At 41.0% G+C, this 15972-nt stretch overlaps 1 protein-coding gene across 2 annotated transcripts in view; it reads left to right on the top strand.

Annotated features, from left to right (window-relative positions):
• Positions 1-9421: 9421 nt before the first annotated feature.
• cfap43 (cilia and flagella associated protein 43) overlaps positions 9422-15972 on the top strand; it is a 37578-nt gene continuing 31027 nt past the window's right edge. Inside the window, exon 1 of one of the 2 annotated variants that reach the window (XM_036985040.1) lies at positions 9422-9925. In XM_036985040.1, the coding sequence (XP_036840935.1) occupies positions 9696-9925 (230 nt within the window). In that variant the 5' untranslated portion in view covers positions 9422-9695. The remainder of the gene's footprint in view (positions 9926-15972) is intronic. The other variant, XM_036985030.1, reaches the window with a different exon arrangement.

Raw genomic sequence — 15972 nt, forward strand, 5'->3', positions numbered from 1 at the left:
CCACAAAGCGTTTCAGAGTAGGAGTATGACCACACAATCACATGATCAGGGGGGCCCAGGGCCCATATCCACAAAGCGTTTCAGAGTAGGAGTATGACCACACAATCATATGATCAGGGGGGCCCAGGGCCCATATCCACAAAGCGTTTCAGAGTAGGAGTATGACCACACAATCACATGATCAGGGGGGCCCAGGGCCCATATCCACAAAGCGTTTCAGAGTAGGAGTATGACGACACAATCACATGATCAGGGGGGCCCAGGGCCCATATCCACAAAGCGTTTCAGAGTAGGAGTATGACCACACAATCACATGATCAGGGGGGCCCAGGGCCCATATCCACAAAGCGTTTCAGAGTAGGAGTATGACCACACAATCACATGATCAGGGGGGCCCAGGGCCCATATCCACAAAGCACCCCAAGAGGGGAAAATTGGTTGCAAGTTCTGAGAAGAGACATTTTACTCCTACTCTTATGGGTAAAAAAATGGATTTTTAGGGAACCTCATGAGCTGTCCTAACCAGTTCTGTTTTAATAGCAGGTGTCTTGATAATAGAAAAATGCATTGAGTCAGTGGTTTCTGCACCACATGCAATTGCTTTGGAGTTGTTAAAATGTTTTGATTTTTTCATCCATAAATAATCTAGAAGTACATGCAACAGTATTTGCGCTTTTGACTATTTCGATCATTTAATTACCTGCATCATGTTGTTTCAAGTTATCCCTTTGGAGCGCAACATCACATCGTAAAACAAATATTTCTACAATTTGTAACGGTTGTCGTAGGTGGAAGAAGGTGAAGAGGACCAATGTGCAGCGTGGTACGTGTACATGGTAAATTTAATAAAGAAACTGCACACTAGAACAAAAGAAACAACAAAACAGTTATGTTTGATGCAGACAGAAAACCACACCCATAGTAGGAAAACAGGCTGCCTAAGTATGGTTCTCAATCAGAGACAACGATAACCAGCTGCCTCTGATTGGGAACCATTCCAGGCCTAAACATAGAAACACAACACCTAGACATACAACATAGAATACCCACCCACATCACACCCTGACCAAACTAAAAATAGAAACACACAAAGCAATCTACGGTCAGGCCGTGACACAATTGTGCATGCCTAAAGTTGGGCAATTGAAGGCATCTAGGGCATATGTTAACTTTGATTGTGTTCGATGGAAATAATAGACAGTTTCAAACGTATGCAATGTTGTATGCAACATTATCAGGAAGTGACTTAATCTTGATGCCTGTCAGCCAAAACGATTTAGAGTTGTAAAACTGGAGTGACGAGTGTGTTGATACAAAGGTAATATTGTAAAAATTCCACTTTAACAACCATCAGAATTGCTTTAAAAAAAGTTATTCATGCCAACAGTCATCCATAATTAAGAATATGCAAAGTGATCATGTCAGGCAAAAAATATTTTAAACATTTATACTAATGCTGATGGTTGTTAAAAGCGGAATTTTGACAATATCACCGTTATATCAACACACTCCTCATTCTCGTTCTACAACTTTAAATAGTTTTGGCACACAGGAATCAAGATCAAGTCACTTGCTGGTAATGTTGCATACAACATTGCACAAGCAGCCGCACAATGCATAATGCCAAGCGTCGGCTGGAGTGTTCTAAAGCTCGCTGCCATTGGAAACACATTTTCTGAACGGACGAATCTGGATTTGGCAGATGCCAGGAGAACTCTACTTGCTTGAATGCATAGTGACACATTTTTTATTTGTTGGAGGAGGAATAATGGTCTGGGGCTGTTTTTCATGGTCCGGGCTAGGCACCTTAGTTCTTCAGTGAAGTGACATCTTAATACTACAGCATAGAATGACATTCTAGAAGACGATACCGTGCTTCCAACTTTGTGGCAACAGTTTGGGTAATGCCCTTTCCTGTTTCAGCACGAATATTGTGCACTCTTAAAAGTGGCACACATAGGACTGTGGCGGTCATGAAATTTCGTCAGCTGGGGATTGTCAAGCAAATAACTGCTGGTCTTACGGTAATTGACAGTTAATTAACAAACACATTTAGCATATCCAGGCTTCCACACAAGCTACTGATGCAGACCTTTGGAACATCTACATTTTAAAAAGTCAAATAAACCCATGTGATATAGCCTACATCTTCACAATAAATCCATTATTTATTTAGGATAAGTCTAAAGAAACATGATATGAAGAAAATGTAGTCTATTTCAGAAGAACTGAATAGCATACTCTGAGTTGTCCTTATGTTAGGTCCTGATCTGGCTATGCCATTTGGCTGTGGGCTACGCTAGTTAATTTAGCAGACAAGATTGGCTTAGAATTCCATGGCATTATTTTACAGTTTGAAAAATACAATTGAACTAAGCAGAATAAAATAGAAAGGATATTTTCTCCAAACAATTTGAGGGAGTGCGCACACTTACCTATTCTGTGTTAAGTTGTTAACATACTGTAGAAATACAATGCATTTGGAAAGTATTCAAATCCCTTGACTTTTTCCACATTTGGTTAAGGTATTGTTTTTTTCCCTCATCAATCTACACACAATACCCAATAATGACAAAGCAAAAGCAGGTCGTAATCTTTTTTTGAAAATGTATTAAAAATCGCAAAGTATTCAGACCCTTTACTCAGTACTTTGTTGAAGCACCTTTGGAAGCAACTACAGCCTCAAGCCTTCTTTGGTATTACACTACAAGCTTGGCACACTCGTATTTGAGGAATTTCTCCCATTCTTCTGTACAGATCCTCTCAAGCTCTGTCAGGTTGGATGGGAAGCGTCGCTGCACAGTTATTTCAGGTCTCTCCAGAGATTGATCGGGTTCAAGGCTTGGCCACCCTAGTCTGAGGTCCTGAGCACTCTGGAGCAGGTTTTCATCAAGGATCACTCTGTACTTTGCTCCGTTCATCTTTCCCTAAATCCTGATTAGTCTTCCAGTCCCTGCCGCTGAAAAACATCCCTGAAGCATGATGCTGCCACCACCATGCTTCATCGTAGGGATGGTCCAAGGTTTCTTCCAAACGTGACACTTGACATTCAGGCCAAAGAGTTTAATCTTGGTTTCATCAGACCAAAGCATCTTGTTTCTCATGGTCCTTTTGGTGCCTTTTGGCAAACTCCAACCAGGCTGTCATGTGCCTTTTACTGAAGAGTGTATTCCATCTGGCCACTCTACCATAAAGGCCAGATTGGTGGAGTTGGTTTTAAACTTCTTCCATTTAAGAATGATGAAGGCCACTTTGTTCTTGGGACCCTCAATGCTGCAGAAATGTTTTGGTACTCTTTCCCAGATTTGTCCCTAGACACAATCTTGTCTTGGAGTTCTACGGACAATTTCTTCCACCTCATGGCTAGGTTTTTGCTCTGACTTGCACTGTCAACTGTGGGATTTTATATAGACAGGTGTGTGCTATTTCCAAATCATGTCCAATCAATTGAATTTCCCACAGGTGGACTCCAATCAAGTTGTAGAAACATCTCAAGGATGATCAATGGAAACAGGATACACCGGAGCTCAATTTCTCACTTTTGAGTCTCATAGGAAAGGGTCTGAATACTTATGTGAATAAGTTTATATATATATATATATATATATATACAGTCATGGCCAAAAGTTTTGAGAATAACACAAATATACATTTTCACAAAGTTTGCTGCTTCAGTGTCTTTAGATATTTTTGTCAGATGTTACTATGGAATACTGAAGTATAATCATAAGCATTTCATAAGTGTCAAAGGCTTTTATTGACAATTACATGAAGTTGATGCAAAGAGTCAATATTTGCAGTGTTGACCCTTCTTTTTCAAGACCTCTGCAAATCTGCCCTGGCATGCTGTCAATTAACTTCTGGGCAATGTCCTGACTGATGGCAGCCCATTCTTGCATAATCAATGCTTGGAGTTTGTCAGAATGTGTGGGTTTTTGTTTGTCCACTCGCCTCACACCTGCCTGCTGCCATTCCTGAGCAAGCTCTGTACTGGTGGTGCCCCAATCCCGCAGCTGAATCAACTTTAGGAGACGGTCCTGGTGCTTGCTGGACTTTTTTGGGTGCCCTGAAGCCTTCTTCATTCACAACAATTTAACCGCTCTCCTTGAAGTTCTTGATGATACGATAAATGGTTGATTTAGGTGCAATCTTACTGGCAGCAATATCCTTGCCTGTGAAGCCCTTTTTGTGCAAAGCAATGATGACGGCACGTGTTTCCTTGCAGGTAACCATGATTGACAAAGAAAGAACAATGAGTATATGCAAATTGCCATCATACAAACTGAGGCAGCAGACTTTGTGAAAATGAATATTTGTGTCATTCTCAAAGCTTTTGGCCATGACTGTGTGTGTATATATATAAATTGACAATTTCTTTAAAAAAATCTGTTTTCACTGTCATTATGGGTATTGTGTGTCGATTGATGAGGATTTGTATTTATTTAATAAACTTTAGAATAAGGCTGTAACGTAACAAAAATGTGGAAAAAGGTATGGGGTCTGAATACTTTCTGAATGCATTGTAGGTACTACTATATGCTTAATTTAGTTGTTCTACAAACACTGGGCTATATGTTTTGATTTTGAATACATTGTAAGGCTGCAGCATGCGATTAATGATGATTTGAAAAAAGTTGCATGAGATGTGCTTTGTTTTTTTGCACAGGCTGTACACACTTCATCAGTCTGTCATTCACAATTTGACAAGCACATGATAATGCCTCGACTTTCTCCTTTGTGTGTCCGTAATGCCTCCTAACAAAATCCATGCCTTTGCGCTGAATATAATAAATTACTATTCCCTTCTCCCTGAGTGCTTCACGCTCCGAAGCACCTCTCACTCACATGGTTCTCCATCATCTGATCGAGTGTTGTTAGGCCTACTTTCTCACAGGCTACAAGTGAAGACAGACACATCGGGGACTCAACTACCTTATCCTATTCCGAGGTGCATATTGAAGATATTAGAAGATCTGTCCACATTTACAATTTTGTCAGCCAACATGATAAGTAGGCCTGACAAACAGCAAAAGCACTAGCCTATGTCAATCCACTATCCATAATACAAAAGTTGACTTATTCTATTCTGTGTAAGAAAAATATATTCCAAACATAGTCTGGGACAGTTATGGGAAGCTATAGATCCCAAATTAATACAACTACTGGCATCAAAAAAACAGTTTTACTCAATGAGGCTGACTCAACAGATTAGGCTGACTCAACTATTAGGCTATTTCTTCACATTATAAATGCAGCAATGCACACACAGCAGTAGGCTATAAGTGTGAATGGTCCACTTAGCGGGAAAACACCATTATCAAGTGACTGCAAATGCGATTACTCATGTAATGCTTTTATTATAAAGGTGCGTTTTTATTGTGAAAATGATCTTCCCCAAATTTGAAACTCACGCACTGCTTATGTATGCCAGTTAGGCTGTAAACCCCTTGTAAAGCGGATTAATGTGCTTATTTATAAGAAGTTATTTGGCCACTTTAGTTGTAAAACAAACCTTATCAAAACATACAGGCCTATGGGCACTTGATAATGGTGTTTTCCCGCTAATGCACCATTACTCATGTAATGCTATATGATTCAAAATTGTTGCGAAAAAAAAGCACAGTTTCTTGCCTTACGCTGGGCATCATTCACAAGTAATAAAATATCATTTACAAGTGATAGCCTAATATTGTTATTAGGGATGCACGATATATCAATAAGCATATCGGAATCGGACGATATTAGCTAAAAATGCCAACATTGGCATCGGCCCGATGTCTAGTTTAACGCCGATGTGCAAAACCGATGTCAAAGCTGACGTGAAAACCTACAGTGCCTTGAAAAAGTATTCATCCCCCTTGGCGTTTTTCCTATTTTGTTGCATTACAACCTGTAATTTAAATAGATTTTTATTTGGATTTCATATAATGGACATACACAAAATAGTCCAAATTGTGAAAAAAATTACTTGTTTAAAAAATGAAGCCCCTAAATAAGATCTGGTGCAAATAATTACCTTCAAAAGTCACACAATTAGTTAAATAAAGTCCATCTGTGTGCAATCTAAGTGTCACATGATCTGTCACATGATCTCAGTGCATATACACCTGTTCTGAAAGGCCCCAGAGTCTGCAACACCACCAAACAAACGGCACCATAAAGACCAAGGAGCTCTCCAAACAAGTCAGGGACAAAGTTGTGGAGAAGTACAGATCAGGGTTGGGTTATAATAAAAAATCTGAAACTTTGAACATCCCACGGAGAACCATTCTATCCATTATTTAAAAAAATGAAAGAATATGGCACCACAACAAACCTTTTGTGCAAAGCAATGATGACGGCACGTCCCAAGAGAGGGCCGCCCACCAAAACTCATGGACAAGGCAAGGAGGGCATTAATCAGCGAGACAACAAAGAGACCAAAGATAACCCTGAAGGAGCTGCAAAGCTCCACAGCGGAGATTGGAGTATCTGTACATTGGACCACTTTAAGCCGTACACTCCACCGAGCTGGGCTTTATGGAAGAGTGCCAGAAAAAAGACATTGCTTAATAAATAACAAAATAAGCAAACACATTTGGTGTGTTTAGGGAGACTCCCCAAATATATGGAAGAAGGTACTCTGGTCAGATGAGACTAATATTGAGCTTTTTGGCCATCATGGAAAATGCTATATCTGGTGCAAACCCAACACCTCTCATCACCCCGAGAACACCATCACCACAGTGAAGCATGGTGGTGGCAGCATCATGCTGTTGGGATGTTTTTCATCGGCAGGGACTGGGAAACTGCTCAGAATTGAAGGAATGATGGGAACGAGGGAAACCTGTTTCAGTCTTCAAGAGATTTGAGACTGGGACGGAGGTTCACCTTCCATCAGGACAATGACCCTAAGCACACTGCTAAAGCAACACTCAAGTGGGTTAAGGGGAAACATTTAAATGTCTTGGAATGGCCTAGGCAAAGCCCAGACCTCAATCCAATTGAGAATCTGTGGTATGACTTAAAGATTGCTGTACACCAGCGGAACCCATCCAACTTGAAGGAACTGGAGCAGTTTTGCCTTGAAGAATGGGCAAAAATCGCAGTGGCTAGATTTGGCAAGTTAATAGAGAGAGAAGTATTGACTTTGGGGGGGTGAATAGTTATGCACCCTCAAGTGTATAGTTTTTTTTGTCTTATTTCTTGTATGTTTCACAATAAAAAATATGTTTAATCTTCAAATTTGTAGGCATGTTGTGTAAATCAAATGACCCCCCCCCCCCCCCCCAAATTAATCTATTTTAATTCCAGGTTGTAAGACAACAAAATAGGAAAAATGCCAAGGGGTTGAATACTACGATGACGTAATGATGCCATGAAAAATATAGCTCTACACGTGCAACACAGCAATCCTAACCTAGCCCACAATGTCTACTGTGTGGATCTATTTTTAAGTTTCAAAGGAAGATAACAAAAAGGCCATATGCAACGTTTGTGCTGCTATTATTTCCCGAGGAGGAAAGAAAGTGACATCATTTAATACCACAAACCTAATTACTCATTTGAAAGTGCATGACCCCCAGACGTTCAGCAACTACTTAGAACAAAAGCAGAAAAATAGAGCTCTAGGGGCGCTATTTCATTTTTGGATAAAAAACGTTCCCGTTTTAAGCGCGATATTTTGTCACGAAAAGATGCTCGACTATGCATATTCTTGACAGTTTTGGAAAGAAAACACTCTGAAGTTTCAGAATCTGCAAAGATTTTGTCTGTAAGTGCCCCAGAACTCATTCTACAGGCGAAACCAAGATGATGCATCACCCAGGAATTAGCAGAATTTCTGAAGCTCTGTTTTCCATTCTCTCCTTATATGGCTGTGATTGCGCAACGAATGAGCCTACACTTTCTGTCGTTCGCCCAAGGTCTTAGCAGCATTGTGACGTATTTGTAGGCATATCATTGGAAGATTGACCATAAGAGACTACATTTTCCAAGTGTCCGCCTGGTGTCCTGCGTCGAATTCGGTGCGCAATTGCCAGCTGCTTCTACTTTACCATTTGATTCAGGGGAGAAAGCATGTGTCCAAGAACGATGTATCAATGAAGAGATATGTGAAAAACACCTTGATGATTGATTCTAAACAACGTTTGCCATGTTTTCAGTCGATATTATGGAGTTAATTTGGAAAAAAGTTCGCGTTTTGAGGACTGAATTTTCGGATTTTTTTTGGTAGCCAAATGTGATGTATAAAAGGAGCTATTTCTAATACACAAGGAATCTTTTTGGAAAAACTGAGCATCTGCTATCTAACTGAGAGTATCCTCATTGAAAACATCAGAAGTTCTTCAAAGGTAAATGATTTTATTTGAAGGCTTTTATGTTTTTGTTAATGTTGCGTGCTGGATGCTAACGCTAATGCTAACGCTAAATGCTAACGCGAAACGCTAACGCTAGCTAGCTACTTTTATACAAATTATTGTTTTCCTATGGTTGAGAAGCATATTTTGAAAATCTGAGATGACAGTGTTGTTTACAAAAGGCTAAGCTTGAGAGATGGCATATTTATTTCATTTCATTTGCGATTTTCATAAATAGTTAACGTTGTGTTATGCTAATGAGCTTGCTGATAGATTTACACAATCCTGGATACAGGGGTTTTTTCATAGCTAAACGTGACGCAGAAAACGGAGCGATTTGTCCTAAACAAATAATCTTTCAGGAAAAACTGAACATTTGCTATCTGAGAGTCTCCTCATTGAAAACATCTGAAGTTCTTCAAAGGTAAATGATTTTATTTGAATGCTTTTCTGTTTTTTTGTGTAAATGTTGCCAGCTGAATGCTAATGCTAAATGCTACGTTAGCCATCAATACTGTTACACAAATGCTTGTTTTGCAATGGTTGAGAAGCATATTTTGAAAATCTGAGATGACAGTGTTGTTAACAAAAGGCTAAGCTTGAGAGCTAGCATATTTATTTCATTTCATTTGCGATTTTCATGAATAGTTAACGTTGCGTTATGGTAATGAGCTTGAGTCTGTATTCACGATCCCGGATCCGGGATGGGGAGATCAGAAAGGTTAAGAGCACACTTCCAACAACTGAACAAGTTCAAGTCGAGCAGTCATTTGAAAGAGTAAGAACATTTCAGCAAGACAACTCAAAGGCGAAATCCATTAATGCCAAGACAATGAAATTGATTGCCCTTGACAATCAACAGTTCTCTGTCGTGGATGATGTTGGCTTTCGCCGACTGGTCAAGCACCCCGACTCACATCCATGAACTACTTGCTATGGGCGTCACTGCTATTAGCTTGATAACTGACATTTAGACCAGCGATGTCAGCCCCATGAGCATGCCGAGTCTGACAGCACAGTGGGTCGACAAGGATTTCGTACTGAGGAATGCCGTATTGCATGCTCAAGAATGTGCTGGCACCCATACCGCTGCTGCCATTTCAATGGCATTTGAGAACATGTTTGAAACTTGGAAACATGAACACACTCCTCGCTCCATTCAAACAACTGGCTCGAGAAATAAGCTCATCAACTGCTTCTGCAGCAGACGTAATACCCTCTGTCACGGCATTGAAATGCCTGCTCAACAAAACTTCCGCCAGACCGTGAGGTTAAACTTGCAAAGGTATTCTACTAGAGGCTGTGAACAAGCGATTCGGTGGCATTCTCTCTGAGCCTCTTTACTGTGTCACCACCATGCTCGATGCTAGGTACAAGGACCGCTACTTCAATGCAGACAAGAAACAGGGTTTACGTGAAATGTTACAGACACAGCTGGACAAGTTGGAAACGGACACAGTGACAGTGCGCACCAAGGAAGAGAGACCAAGGACACACAGAGCTGAAACTTCACTACTTGACATGTATGACAAAATCCTGGTTGAGAATGAAACGACTGAGCAAATGAACAGCGAAACAGCCAGCAAGTAAGTGAAACAAATTGGTTTTGATTATGTTTTACTGGGAATGGGGACATAAGTAAATGCCAACAAAATAACTTTTTGGTCAGTGTGTGTGTTTCAACTATTTAACTGTACTAGAGCAATTAAAAGGCCTCTAAAATTTTAAATATTGGTCATCGTATCGGGTTTTCTGGCAAGAAAATATTGGATTTTGGTATCAGCTAAAAATGTAATATCGGTGCATCCCTAATTGTCCCCAATCAGACTATTCTTGATTTAATCTTGTCTTTACATACACTAAATAATATGTGTGAAATTTGTTTTGATTTAGAATGGACTGTTACGGAGTCTAGTTGATAGGTAATCGACTAGCTGGGCTGTTCCCCGGACCCCGTATGTAGGGACTACTACAATACTTGAACAAGGCTATTGAACTTCACATTTGTGTCTGTCTTTATTCGTTTATCCAATATATCATACTGAAACATGGTATCAGAGGCTAAAAAAACATGTTTGTTATTTTTGTAGCTAAGTACAGTTTAGGCGCAGTTACGTTCCATATGTTAACATACACCGTTTCCTACTGCCAATGTTAGTCACACCACTGATCAACTCGTTGTTAGCTGGCTAGCTAGCATCACTACCTACCTCGATGGCTGAAGGCAAAGAGATCTCCTATTCCATAGCTATGGCAGTGAGCATTCCGCCACCAAATCCCGTGGTTCTCACAGGGGACTGGAATACTAATTGGGACAACTTCAGGGATGAATTTAAAGACTATGCACTAGCGACCGGTCTACAAGAGAATCCCAAAGAGGTCCAAGCGGCAACTCTGAGGAGCTTAATGGGGAGAGAATGCAGGCATATTTAACGGCACAATCTCACCCTCACAGCACGACAACAGGCTGATGCAAAGGCCATACTGGATACATTAGGGAATTACTTCAAACCCGCCAGGAACGTAATTTACGAGTGGTTCGTTTTTGGAAGCTGCAAACAGGAAGAGGGTGAGTCAGTACACAACTTCGTAACCCGTTTGAGAGAAAGATCAGCTACTTGTGAATGCGGGGGATTGAAAGATTAATTGATTCGTGGCAAAATAGTACTGGGAATTCCAAATGAGAACACGAGCTGAGGGCGACTACTAAGAGAGATAGGCTTAACATTAGTAACTGCCATTGAAGTGTGCCGCACTGCCGAAGTCACTGACATGAGAATGAGAGCAATGGAAATTGAAACCCCACGCACAAGGCAAAGTGCACTGCTCTGCCAACGGAAAACCTGCATTGCTTGTGGAACTAATTATCCCTTTGCAAAAGTGTCTCAAAAGCAAAAAATGGGTGAGTGAGGGCAAGATTCACTATTTTTTAAGGTACACTTAAAAAATTGGATGAGAGCTTCCCTCCAGTCCAGTGTGCTCCTCGCAATGTGCCCATTGCAATGAAACTGGATGTGAAGGCCCAGCTGGACAAGTATGAGGCCGATGGCCACATGACATCTTTTTGAGTAAAGTAACGGTTATTACTCATCTCTGTGTCCTGTGCCTGACTCCGCCTTACCCGTTTCACATAGACATATGACAATTCTTGGTATCATTTGAAAGGAAACACTCTGAATGTTGTGGAAATGTGAATTGAATGTAGGAGAATATAACACAATAGATCTGGTAGAAGATAACACAAGGAAAATGTATTTTATTATTTATTTTATTATTGTTGCATCATCTTTCAAATTAATAACAACAGCCAAACATTCAGATAGGATGCTGGGGATAATTTCAATGAAGAACATAAGAAGACAACAATAGTTGAGGAAAGTTTCAGACAGATAACTTCAGGAATGAGCAAGCTACATGACATTGAGCATGAAGTCACCCAGGTGTCCCACACACATGTACCCAAATGTACCTAAGTGGCCGAATTGGTACAGTGATACATTTGGAAGCAAATAACTATATACAAAATACATAAATGCTATTCTAACACACCCCCTAAAATAAAAAATAAAGAATAACAAGGGTAACTATTTACACACTTTCAATTTACAATATTGTGAAGACCCTCAGTCCTCTACACAATATTGTGCTGCTGATGCCATGGCCCATAGCAGTCTCTTTCTGCTGTAAAGCAGAGGGTTACTGAACAAGTGGTGCAGGTGATGGGTCATTTCCTGTGACAAAGCGCACAACGATAACCTCCCTACTGTGCCCTTTTTGCCCTGTGGCACATTCATGCCTGCAGAGATGAATCTGGGCAGGTGAACACCACTGGTTGGAGCAGAAGGGACAGAGGTAGAGGGGACAGAAGGTGCTACAGTGGACTTGCTGTAGCTAGCAAGCTCCTGGATGAGCAGCTCTCTGAAGGCTAGCTGTGAGATGGGGGGCTGTCCACAGTTCTTAGCCATTTCCTTCTGGAGGATGAAGGCATTCACCACAGCAATGCCGATGAAATGATAGAACAATGTCTTGTACCATTTCATTGTCTTGTGGAGAACATTGTAGTAGCCTATCAGTGCGTCTGACAGGTCCACACCTCCCATGCCCTTGTTGTAGTCCTTTACAGCAGCTGGAATGGGGACATTTTTTTGTGGTCCATGCCCCAGTAGTGACCTACACGCCTGATGATGTGATCGCCACTGAAGGACTTGTGGATAGTTGTGCACATGACCACCTCTCTGGTATCCATTCACTTTACAAAGAGCAGGCCATCTTCACGAATCCATCACATGGTACCCCGATCAGCCCGCTTAGGCATGTCGTTCACCTTTGTTTTTGGAAAGCCCACTCTGTTGGTCCGAATGGTGCTACAAGCCCACACAACCTGCTTCCTCAGGTCTGTAAACAAGGTAGGGCTTGTGTAGAAGCTGTACACAAACCATTTGTAGCCCTTCCCCAGCAGTTGAAAATCCTATAACTCCATAATGGAGTCATGACTAAGTCCTTTACTGGTAGCAAAACTGTTTACCCTTCATAAACAAAATAATGTAAGTGTAGGCAAACAGTATCAGCCAAAACAAACAGTTTGTAACCCCATTTTGTTGGTTTGTTACGCATGTATTGTTTGAGGCCAATTCTGGCCTTTGAGGCTACCATCCTCTCATCTAGGGACAGGTTCTAGGCAGGCTGGGTCTTGCAGGCCTCAACGATGTTGGGGTAGAGATGTTTGATTTTGCAGAGCCTATCAAACCTTGCTGTGCCTCTCTTCTTGTCATTCTCCCCATCAACTTCTGGGTCACTGATGTGAAGCGCCCCTGAGATAGTCTGAAACCTTTTACAATACATGACAGTGATGGGGAAAGGCAGTAGATGGAGAGGTGACGTTTTCCAGTAGTCCCTCAGAGTTTTCAACTTCACCAGCCCCATGTAAATGACCAGTGAAAGGTAGCAGAAAAGGTCTGACATGGAAATGGGCTTCCATGCCTCTTTCTTTCCTGCCTGCTTCTTAGCCCCATACTTGTTGGTGTTAGACACCAGGGAATCAATAACAGACGAGGTGAAAAACAGCTGAAAAAGTTGAATGGGGCTGTACTTTGAGGTCATGTCCAGCTGCGGTCCTGGTGGTCTTTTCGGTCTGAATGTTGGTGGAAGTGGCTCCACATCCTCGTCTAATACAGTGTGCCAACGATCTTCTGCAGGTTTTACACTTTCCCTCCTCCACTTCTTTGTCAGTGCCTTCACACCTCTAGATGGCCTGGGTAGGTGTGGAGACGGAAACAGCAGCGGTCCGGCTCGATGAACCAGCTTCAGTTGGGGATGGACACCTTGACATTGGGGGCTCATATTCAGAGTGCTTGGCAAAAAAAATACAAAAAATCAGTAAGAATACTTTCACCTATGAGCCCTGTATCAACATGTAAAATTAACAGATATATGTATTATATAGAGTACAGGGAACATAATCACTATGGTGAAGTGCTGTTCCATTCTACTCCATTCCATGTTTTTATAAAATAAATGTAAAAAATATATAATACACACACACACATCCACAATGTATAGCCAATGTTACTTTACACATTTCATTAATTATGATATTTTTTATATATTGCAAATAAAATAAGAAAATCTCAAAAAAATTCAAATTAATAATATTTGATATTATTAATTTCAAACAACAGCATTAGCATGACAAGTACTTACCAATCCAAAATGGCATCCTCTCCAAGCAGAAACATGTCTTCTGCCTGTGAGTCAAAACTATCATCGTTGACTGACTCATCTTCCTGAAGCAACTCTGTCTCGCTTTCCCTATCAATTTCCTCTATAATTTGGGTTAAATCTGTATGCCTAGACTTTGTTTTTGCTTTTCCAGATTTATTCCCCACAATTTAAATATATAAAATAGCTGAAAATGCTCTTTACCATGTACTGCTATGTGTAACACTCGTGGCATCGTCAAGTATGATTTGCAATGGCGAATTAACCTCTTTTACGCCTGAGTTTATGACAAAGGCTGGTCTTCGAACGTATAACCATTACATAATGCCTTTTACCTCAGCTCATTGGCTATCTTCCAAGCAAGATTTCAAGATGATCAGTGGTCATTGGGCCAAAATATAGTCATTCGACGAAAGACTAGTCCTATCATTGGTGCGCAATTAGATCATTGATTGGTGTCTTCAAATCGGTTTGTTTCGGTCAACCAGAGGATTGCAATAAACCAACCATGACTGGATAAACGTATGTTTAGTGTGTGTAATTACATTGAATGTTTCGTCAAAAGTTGAATGAGACGGAATTCACGACACAAGCGGTTTACAAATGTTCCATGTTAGGCTATAAAAATTGATTTTATCAAACAAAATGAACATTCACTGTATCGCTGGGATACTTGGCATTGCCACCAGAGGAATATCTTTAAAGGTAAGCGATTTATTTAATTGCTATTTCTGACTTTCGTGACGCTAATCCTTGGTTGGAAAATGCTAGTAATACTTTTGTGTGATGGGCGCTGTCCTCAGATAATCTCATAGTATGCTTTCGCCATAAACCTTTTTGAAATCTGACAAAGCGGCTGGATTAACAAGAAGTTAAGCTTTTAAATGATGTAAGACACATGTATTTACATGAATGTTTAATATTACAAATGGTGTATTTAGACTTTTAGCGCTCTGCAATTTCACCGGATGTTGTCCCACGTTACCGTCCCACATGCCCATAAATTAAGCTACGCTTTGGCCTGAAGAAGCTGCAGTTCAAGGTGAAAGGCGTCCACTTCCATGGCCACATTCTCTCGGTCAAAGGCCTGAAGCCAGACCCAGACAAAGTCAGTGCGATCCTCATCATGTCAAATCTGTCTGATGCAAATGGAGTGCAGCGTCTCATCAGCTTTGCAAACTATCTTGCAAAGGTCATGCCACACCTATCAGCAGTCTGTGAGCCTCTGCGCTGGTTGCTGGACAAAGACACACCATGGCACTGGCTAACCAAACATGAGGCCATAGTGCAGGAGATTAAATCTTTGGCTTCATCCATGCCAGTTTTGCGGGACTCCAGCCAAAGTGAACTTGGATGTTGCCTTATTCAGAAATCAAATCAAACTTTATTTGTCACGTGCGCCAAATACAACAAGTGTAGACCTTACCGTGAAATGCTTACATACAAGCCCTTAATCACCAGTGCAGTTCAAGAAGAGTTAAGGAAATATTTACCAAATAAACTACAGTAAAAAACAATTAAAAGTAACACAATAAAATAACAAGAACATGGCTATATACAGGAAGGCCAGCCCATTGGGTTCGCTTTGAGATCGCTCACCCCCATCTAACATGCACAAATTGAGAAAGAGTGCCTCAGCATAGTCTTCTCCTGCCAGTGCTTCCATCACAACTTATATGGCCGAGAGCTGGTCACCAATGAAACGGACCACAAACCACTCATTGCCATATTCAATAAACCTCTCCTCAACGCGCTCAAGAGGCTTCAAAGCATGCTCATAACTATGCAAAACTACAGCCTGAAGGTTGTCTACAAGAAAAGGCCAGAGATGTACATCAGCGACACAATGAGCAGGGCAACAGCACAATATACAGGCAGAGGCACTGCCTATCAGCAGCATGTCATCTGTTCGCTA

The sequence above is a fragment of the Oncorhynchus mykiss genome, chromosome 1 (assembly GCF_013265735.2).
Source record: "Oncorhynchus mykiss isolate Arlee chromosome 1, USDA_OmykA_1.1, whole genome shotgun sequence".
NCBI lineage: Eukaryota > Metazoa > Chordata > Actinopteri > Salmoniformes > Salmonidae > Oncorhynchus > Oncorhynchus mykiss.